The 9,301-nt window shown below is 51.7% G+C and overlaps 1 protein-coding gene across 5 annotated transcripts; it reads right to left on the minus strand.

Annotated features, from left to right (window-relative positions):
• Positions 1 to 6: 6 nt before the first annotated feature.
• Positions 7 to 9,274, minus strand: FXYD7 (FXYD domain containing ion transport regulator 7). Of its 5 annotated transcripts, none has more exons than XM_019801476.2 (6): positions 9,141 to 9,274; positions 5,025 to 5,054; positions 2,831 to 2,905; positions 2,659 to 2,692; positions 2,041 to 2,081; positions 7 to 292 (listed from the first exon to the last, which is right to left on the minus strand). In XM_019801476.2, the coding sequence occupies exons 1-6, from the start codon at positions 9,169 to 9,171 to the stop codon at positions 270 to 272; spliced, it is 234 nt and encodes a 77-aa protein (XP_019657035.1). In that variant the 5' UTR covers positions 9,172 to 9,274; the 3' UTR covers positions 7 to 269. The 5 variants fall into 5 exon arrangements, with proteins under 5 accessions (XP_019657035.1, XP_011225362.1, XP_034494329.1 ...); XM_011227060.3 differs by having other exon boundaries at positions 2,650 to 2,692; XM_034638438.1 differs by having other exon boundaries at positions 2,065 to 2,156; positions 2,650 to 2,692.
• Positions 9,275 to 9,301: the final 27 nt, after the last annotated feature.

Consider the following 9,301-nt stretch of genomic DNA (forward strand, 5'->3'; position numbering starts at 1 on the left):
ATGCGGGGGGGCTGGAGCTGGACTCCCGGACCCCAGGAGCTGAAGGCCTGAGTCCCTGGATCCGGGATGCAGACGGGCTCTTTGGGGGGTCGTCATTGCCAAGGCCTGGGGAGGGGCAGCGGGGTGCAGCGGCACCAGCCTCGGGTGGGTGGGGCGGCTCATTCGGGGGAGCGCTCCCCGGCGCAAGGCTGGGGTCCCCACCGCCTCCACCCGATCCTCAGGCTTCCGCACTCAGGCAGGGACAGAAGTGGAGGTGTCCAGGGCTGGTTTTACACGCCGCCACCTCCAGGAGCTGGGGACCAGGGGGCGGGTGGAGAGAAAGAGAGAGACAGAGACAGAGACAGCATCAGAGAGCTGTGGTCAGCGACCTGCTGCACCCTCTCCCACAGCCAGGGCTCCTCCCCCATCCTCCCAGGGAAGCCAGACCCCCAGGGACTGTTACCCTTGAGCTAACCCTGGGGAATGTCTTGCCTCCCCACACCCCGATCTGTTTAGGGACACCTGTGTGGCTTTTGGCCTGCCCTGCAGAACACTGTCATGGAGGGGAACATGAGTGTGATGAGCCTGGAGACACCTGGCCCCCTTCCAGAAAGGGAGTCTCCATCCCCTCCTATGTCCCCAAACTCCTCCTACACCCCCATTCCAGTCCCACACCCTGTCTCCCCAATATTTGGACACAGTCGGAATTCCCCTGTTTACTACCCACGGGGGACCATCACTCAACTGGAGTGGGTCATAGTCCGGGGCATATTCTGAGACCTTGCCCCAGGTGCTAGCCTGACCCCAGTCATCCACAAAGTCATCCATAAACCCCCATTAGGGTTTTTAAATCTCATGAAAAGAACATGAAACAAAACACATAAAATTCCACACCAAATCCTCCCAAGCACTGAGTACCCCAAAGCCCACTTTTTAGTTCTAAGACCTTTACATGAGAGGCAGAGAGATTCCCATTTCTGATTTTTAGAAGTCCCTGGAAAGGACGCAGTTCCATTAAAAACAGGTCAAGATATTTTTACATGATTTGAATTAACACACCCAAGGAGTCACAACTTTCATCTATAACTTATTCCCTCCTGCATCCCAATCTCTGTCCATCTTCCTTCACCCCTGCCACCCACCTGCACCCCTTCTCTCCCCACCCCCTCACATTCCCACACCCCTCACTCCCTCACACATCCACCCCCTCATATTTTTTATACTCCCTCTCCACCCCCCCCCCCCCACACACACACACCCTCCACCCTCTTCACTCTTTATCTTCTTCCTGTACTTTCTAACCTCATGCTCCTTACATCCCTATATTCTCCTTCGCCAAAATCACTTTTTAAAATCTGTATTCTATGCGTCTCTCCTTTTGTTATTTTGATACAATTATTCAAAAACCCTTCCCTCCTTTCCTCCCTCCCCCCTTCTTTCCTTCCCCTCTCCTTCCTTCTCTCCTTCCTTTTTCTTTCTTTCTTTCTTTCTTTCTTTCTTTCTTTCTTTCTTTCTTTCTTTCTTCTTTCTTTCTTTCTTTTTTTTTTTTTTTGAGTAATCTCTACCCCCAACGTGGGGCTCAGACTCACAACCCTGACGTTGTGAGTCATCCTCCACTGACTGAGCCAGCCAGGCGTCCTGTTCTCCTTCCTTTTTCTTGATCATTTCATCCTCAGTCTTCCCACCTGAGCAATAAGGTCTGGAAAATGTCCGATCTTCCTGCCTGCTGGAGCTCAGCTCTGCCCCCAGTCAGGCTGTGGCGCCCCTCTCTTCACAGACTCGTGGCTTTCTCCCCTGGGGAATTAGTTCAGCCTTGCTTTCCTGGAGCTGCTCACATCTTTCCTGGGAAGCTTCAGTGGACTCTTTGGGACATTTCCCACATCCCACTGACTGTCCATGGGTTAACCTCTTCCATCTGTGGGGTCTCGGCTCCTACTGAAGTTCCCCAGGCCATTCGCTGGTGGCATCATTCTTGTTCTCAGGGACATCCAGTGCAGCTCCCCTTCCCCTTCCTGCCCCCATCTCTCCTCCTCCCAGAACCACACCCCTCCTCACCCTCACCTGAGGAGGGAAGCTCCGACTTACAGGATTTGCATGTTGGGCTATGGAAGCAAAGACCAGAGAGAAAAGCGTCAAGAAATCCAATAGCCATGTGGATAGCACTGGAGGAGATAATGCTAAGTGAAATAAGTCAAGCAGAGAAAGACAATTATCATATGATTTCTCTCATCTATGGGACATAAGAACTAAGAAGATCGGTAGGGGAAGAAAGGGATAAAGAAAGGGGGGTAATCAGAAGGGGGAATGAAGCATGAGAGACTATGGACTATGAGAAACAAACTGAGGGCCTCAGAGGGGAGGGGGTGGGGGAATGGGATAGACTGGTGATGGGTAGTAAGGAGGGCACGTATTGCATGGTGCACTGGGTGTTATACCCAACTAATGACTCATGGAACTTTACATCGAAACCAGGGATGTACTGTATGGTGACTAACATAATATAATAAAAAAATTAAAAAATTTTTAAAAACTGAAAAAAAAAAGAAATCCAATAGCCACAGTCTTTCTGGGAAAAATGTGGGGGGCCCCTGGGGCCCTTCTGTGAGGGAAGTACCCCTGCACCCCAGGCTGCTCCCACCCCTCTCCCCTCTCTCCCCACTGCTGCCAGACCTCTCAGACCTGGAGTCCGCCTTCCTGCACTTCACCTTCTTGCCTGTTAGGAGACAGATAGACACAATGAGACAGGGCATAAGGGTCTGGACAAAAGCCAGCAGGGAAACTGTAGGTGCCCAGGGACACCAAGGCGGCCCTCTTTGAGGGGCTTTGGAGCCCAAGAAAGGGTCACACTTACTGATGATGAGGAGGATACCCAACAGGAACAATATGGCGGCCAGAGTCATGCCCACCGTCTGCACAGTGTCGTAGTCTGGGGGAGACAATGGCAGACATCAACGTGGGTAGCACCTCAGCCCTCCCCGGAGCCTCGACTTGCCTTCGAGGCTGCCCGGCCAGGGGCCCGGAGTCCAGGAATGCTGCGGGCCGTGCTGGGGGCTCCCCCAGGGGGCTAGAGTGAGGATGGAGAGCAGGAGCTCGGGAGCTCCCTTGACCTCTTTACCCTCCCCCCTTCTCTAGATGCTTTGCATCCACACAAAACCCCCCTCCGCATCATAGATACTCATCACCCCTCCTTTTACTGCCTCCCCCGTGGTCCTGCCCACCACTGTCGCCTGTCTGAATTATCACAGCAAGCAACCTGCTCTGCGGTCTCCCCACACCCCAGTGACAGGGATCCTGCTAATGCCAAAGTCAGATCAGGGTCCCCAAGCTCGGAGCGCCCCACCCCACCCTGGCTTCCATTGCATTCCAAGGAAAAGCCTCAGTCCTCACCACAGCCCACCCAGCCCTGCATCACCTGGTCCCTGCTCCTTCTCAGACCTCACCCCACTCCACTTTCTTCCTCAGTCCCCTACCCCAGGCATACTGGTCTCTCTGCCATTCCTGGAGCAGATCAGGTATTGTCCTACCTCAGGGCCTTTGCATTTGCTGTGCCCTCTGCCTGAAAGCTCCCCCCGCCAATATTCTTTCCTTACGAATTTCTGGGCTTTATTCAAATGTCAGTGAAACCATCTCTGAAACCTTGTCTACTTAGAATTTTCCATCCTCTCCTCAACACTTCACAATCTCATTCTTTCCTGTATTTTCCCTCATAAGAAGCATTCTTGTCTAATATGCCACAGTAAATACAGTTGATCCTTGAACAACACGCAAGTCCCCTTAGATGCAGATGCTTTTTTCAATAAATGTAGTATAGCACTGTAAATGTATTTTCCCTTCCTTATGATTTTTTTTGGTAAGATCTACACCCAACCTGGGGCTTGAACTCACGACCCTGAAATCAAGAGTCGCACGCCCCTCTTCCTTATGATTTTCTTAATAACATTTTTTTCTCTAGTTTCTTTCATTGCCAGAATACAGTACATAACACACATAATATACAATATTAAAACAAAACATGTGTTAATTGACTATGTCATCGGTAAAGCGTCCAGTCAACAGTAGGCTATTAGTGTTGAGTTTGGGGGGAGTCAAAAGTTACATGTGGATTTTCAACTGCGTGGGGGGGGTCAGCACCCCTAATCCCCACATTGTTCAAGGGCCAATTGTATTTATTGAAATATGAATTTATGGAACGCCCACTCTGTACCAGCAGCGTCCAGGCCTCTGCCTCAGGGGATTGGCTTTCATACTGTGATAAAGCATGGAACAAGATAAAATGAAACATCTGGGCCATGTGACAATGACTAGATGTGTCTGGGGTCCCTGTTGGCAGAAAGTCAGCAAGGGCCTCTCCTAGCAGAGCAGTCAATATTTGATCTGAGCCCTGAAGAGGGAAAAGGAGCCTTAGTCAGCTGTGTGGAGAGCTAGACGAGGAGTATTCCTGGCAGAAGGAATGGCGCATGCAAATGCCCTGGGGTGGGAAAGACTTTGGCATATTGGAGGAAGAGTATGAATGAGCAAAGGAGGAGGGCAGAGGGGTGTTTAGAGAGGAAACCCGGGCCAGGTCTTCTAGACCTGGGGGTAATTTCTTTAAGCTTCAGTGCTGTGGGGAATATTTAATGGCATCACCCAACTAAATCTTTCCCACAAGCCTCATAGGCACAAACTAATACTACCCCTTATTTACAGAAGAGCCCAGAGAAGAAAAGTTGCTTGCTCAAGGCCACACAGTTAGTGAGTGGATAAGTCAGGAATCAAGTCCAGGCAGCCTGGCCTCAGAGTTGTATGCTTCTCTGATGACCACGGTGTACCAGCCCAGAGTCCTGGTGAAGTCTGAAGGAGGTCCAAAGAGGATACCCCCACCCCCAAATCCAATTCTGCCCTCTCCGAGCCTGGCTGATGTAAACTGAATCTGCATGGTCACACGGCCAGTGGCCCAGCAGGTATCATGTTGCCAGGGCTGAAGCTGCTTCAGCAATAACCTGTGGGGACCTGCTACCACCCCTTTATCCAGCCCCAGGGTACCCTCATCAGAATCTGCCACTCACCATAGTAAAATGGGTCAGGTTCCTGAGGAACTGTGGCAAGGAAGCAGGAAAAGAGAGAGAGGGAAAAAAAATTTCAACACTGGGTTTCTTAACATTTTTGAGACTCCAGATGGGGGCCACTGGCCCAGTGCTTTCTGGGAAGAAAAAGCCCTTTGATCTGAATGATACAGAGTCATGCATGGCAGGACACAAGGCTTGAAGAGTGGAGCATAGGCTGGATTCCAGCCCGCACTCACACCATTAGTCAGTACCTTCCCTTGTTCAGTGCACAGCCTACTGAACTGTATACGGCAGTTTTGGAACTAGCCTCCTGTGGAAGTCTGAGGCAAGCTATGGACTCATTTCCTGAAAAACACATACACACTCCCATTTGCATACGATGCTGGGGTTAACAGACTCCAATCCCACTGGTAAACTGTCGAGTGTATCAGCTTCCCCTGAATACTCCCTAAAACTTCTCAGTCATCTGACAGCTCCCAAAAAATTAGGGCACTGTGGCTATTATTCTCATCCATTCGCTCCTGCCACTGAATCCAATGCAGAGGAGTTGTCCTATAATATACCCTATATTGCATATAATATATACTTCATGACTTATTTCTAAGATATCATCAATTTTAAGATTCAAAATTGATTTCATAATAGCTTTCTCAGTGTGTATATATATGCATGAATAGGTAGGGAACTCTACCATACAAAACCTACCCATCCATTAGAAGACTCACCCCAATTTCAGAAATGTTGATGTGTGGATAAGATACGTGTGTGTGTGTGTGTGTGTGTGTGTGTGTGTGTGTGTGTATTTACTTTTCCCCATTCCCCACCTCCTTGTCCCAAACTGTATTCCCCTTCAGGAGAGCTCAGACCATGCTTCCCATTCAAGAAGCCCATCCCGAGGGCTCCCTCATTCCTGACAGCTCTCAGTACATTCTGTCCTGTCTACAGCCAAATTCTGCAGTGTGCACCACTAGCTGAGGGGAACCAGGAACGTCAGGGCAACGCCAGGCACTGTCATTAGTGTTCTCCAGGCTCAGGGAAGGATGGCAGCTGCCTTGAGGTTGGGGGAGACCATGTGACTAATTCTGGCCAATGAACTATGAGTGGAAGTGTCCCGTGACTTCCAGGCTGGGGCATTTAAGTGTTCTTACAACACCTCCCTTTTGCCATTGGCCCGATGACATGACATTTTCTTTGGTGAGCAGAGACCCCAGGTTGACCTGCGATGGCAGATCATGTGAGTGAGAATTCAAGCTGGGTTGTCAGAAGCCACTGAGATTTTTGATACAATTTGTTACCACGGCACACTCTAGCCTAAACTGACTGATACAGGTGGCACCTAAGCGAGACTCGGAATAGCACCGTTCCTCACAATGGATAAGTTCGAGCTTCTCAGTTCCCTGTCCACTCTTCAAGGAGGAAAGTCTTAGGTAGGTGGGGAGGTGTCTTTAACACCTTCCGCCTTGCTAAGCTCCCTCTTTTCCCGCGAGAACACAGTCCTTGGGCTCACAGCCTTCAGCAGGCAGATATCTCTGTAGAATTTTCTGGCATTATTTGGTTTTCTCCTTTATTTATTTCTCTAACCAGCATTTGGTAACATTGACTCCACGCAGGTTCTGTTCTAAGCCCTTCACAGGTGTTAACACACTCCATCTACACAGCCGCTCCGACACATGTGCTGTCTTCATCCTCCTTCCGCAAAGGACACTGAGGCCCAGAAATGTGGAGTCACCTGTTTTAAGATCATGTTTATACTTGCCTTTAAGGCAAAAAAAGAAGTCCGGATTTTCCATTTGTGATGGTGATATAAAATGAAGCTAATTAAGTTTTTTAAAAAGCTAATCCTTTAAAGGAAAAGTACTAAAGTTGAGTGTGGGGAACATCTGGATAGGGCAAAAATCATACTCAAAAGCGTCAAGATGGGGAAACATTATTTTAGAGTCATATGTGCTGTCTTAGCTCCCCCACCAGATGGGGAGGAAATTTGTTTGACTCCTCTGTCATTAATCCTGACATTTATAAAAGTCTTTCGAAGAAGTTTTCTAGAATGAATGAAAGAAAAAATGAATAAATGAGTGAGTGAGTGAGTGTGTGAGTGAATGAATGAATGAATGAATGAGAGCCCCCAATAGGCTGCATCAGAGGTGGAGTGGTGGGATTATCCTACTTTGTCTCCTGTGTATCCAAACACCCTGCCTTCCCAAACCATCAGGAGCCCACTGGGTGAGCACCTACTCCAGAATCCTCTTTGGTTCCACCCTTGGGTGCCCCGGGTTCTATACAGAACCCCGGGTTCTATACAGAAGTCCCTCTTCTGGTCCCTGCTGCCCCAGGAATCTGGTTCCTCAGGGCGAGTCTGGGCTAAGGGTGGAGCCAGGAGGCAAGAGAAGAAATGTGCACCACTCCTGGCCAGTTGCCAGGGAGACATCAGGAAGGAGGTGGTTGCTATGGCAACTGGGGCATCTTAAGAGGTGAAGAGAGGTAATGGGTCTGGGCACCCTAGGCTGGGCGGGGTCCTCAGTTAGGTGTCTAATTCCGAGGCCAATCTTGGCTCCCTCTGCTCCCTTTGTACCTCCCATTGTTGCCCCCGCAGGGCTGGCTTCTGGCCAAGCCGAGGGTCCTTCTCAAGGATAGGGACCCAGGCCCGGTTGTGCTCCTGCATCCTCTTTCTGTTGGCCCCCATCTCTCCCTCCTGCTTTCTGACAGGGTGGGAGAGCCCTCGTCTCCCTCCCCCGTACCCCCCCCCGTGCTCCCCCCCAACAATCCATTAATCAGTTTAAGTGGTGCAACACACAGCATGCTCTTCCTCCCCCCGCCCCCGCCCCGGGGTTTCCCAAGACCTGCGGTCCCCTCTTCTGCTGTGACTGGGGNGAAGGAGAGATTGGAGTGGAACTGGGGTTCCCTTCACCACCAGGGGTTCCTCAGCACCACTGGCCTATCCCCTCTGGCCCTGCTCTCAGTGTTGGAAACCCCACCCCCACCCCCATTAGAGCATTCTTCCCCTTGTTCCTCTGCAGAGGCAGGCTCGAGAAAGGGGCTGTTAGGGGGCAGTGAGAGTTTAACTGGGTGCATAACTGGGTTAAGGGGTGTGAAATGTAAATCGCTGCGTGGCTCGATGGGGGTGAAGGAGGGACATCTGTGTGCACACCTGAGTGCACCTCTTGGACCAGACAACACCCCTGCATGTGGGCTGAGAAGGAGGGTCCTGCCATCCATTACTGCCCAAGGGGGGCTCACTGCAGTGGCTGGGCCCCACCCCGTGCTGCTCCTCCTGCTCTCTCTCTCCCGCGCTGTGGGTCTCTCTCTCTCTCCTCCTCCTCTATGTCTTTCTCTATGCCTCTCTGTCTCTTTGTCTCTGATTTTCTCTCTTTCTCTGCATCTCTTTCTGTTGCTCTCCACCTTCCCCTTGACTCTCAATCTCTTTCAGCCTCATATCTGTCTTCTCCCCAGGTCTCCCTCTGTGTCTCTGATTCTGGGTCTCCTGTCTCTCTTGCTCTCTGTCTCTCTCTCTTTCAGGCTCTCAGGCAATTTTTCACATTCCTTTCCATCTCCCTCTCTCTTCTGCCTCTTTCCATCTCTCTCTCACTTCCTCCAGCTCTCTCCCCAGTCTTTCTGTCCTTCTCCCTCCTTCCCAGGGAACCTGCCTGTCAGGGATTTCTGAAGACACCCACCATAGCAGCCAGCGCTGGAAAAGGGAGGGATATCACCCCCTCCCTTTGCCCACCTCGGAGACCTTGAAATTTGAGAGAGCTCCTGTGGTCGCAGATCCACCCGTTCCCACCCTCGAAGCCCGTCTCTTCGCGTCCGCTACGGCCGCTGTACAGGACCAGCCGCCCGGTTGCCATAGCTACCGGTCCGCGCATCCTTTCTCCCCGGACTGCCGCTCTCCAACCGCGGGTCCCGCACAGGAACGACACCACCGGGAGAGGGTGTCCAAGAGGCCTGGAGGGGCGCCAAGGGGTGCACTGCAGGGGCCTCCGCCCATGGAAGGAACAGACATCCCCTTCCCCATTCCCCTCCCTTTTCAATACTGGAATCTCCCTAGATCCTCTTCCCGAAGCTCTAAGATCCCGGAGCCTCCCTCCCCACCCGCGCGCCCTCTCCCCAGGCGACGCTCACCCTTTGTGGGGGCCTGGGTCGGGGTCGCCATGCCGGGCCAGAGCAGGGGGCGGCTGGATGCCGAGGCGGTGAAGGCGCGGCTGCAGCAGCTGGAAGCGGGACGGACTGATGTCGGGGGGAGATGGGGGGAGCCCTCGTGTGGGGGGGGCCGTAGCCAATGG

This window comes from Ailuropoda melanoleuca, chromosome 12 (assembly GCF_002007445.2).
Source record: "Ailuropoda melanoleuca isolate Jingjing chromosome 12, ASM200744v2, whole genome shotgun sequence".
Classification (NCBI taxonomy): domain Eukaryota; kingdom Metazoa; phylum Chordata; class Mammalia; order Carnivora; family Ursidae; genus Ailuropoda; species Ailuropoda melanoleuca.

Coding starts and splice junctions, on each gene's coding strand:
- FXYD7 (XM_034638437.1), bottom strand. CDS start 9,171: ATGGCGACCCCGACCCAGGCCCCCACAAAGG. Junction 2,693..2,830: donor GGGTATCCTCCTCATCATCA/GTAAGTGTGACC, acceptor GTCTCCTAACAG/GCAAGAAGGTGAAGTGCAGG. Junction 2,157..2,649: donor GCGGACTCCAGGTCTGAGAG/GTCTGGCAGCAG, acceptor TATTTCACTTAG/CATTATCTCCTCCAGTGCTA.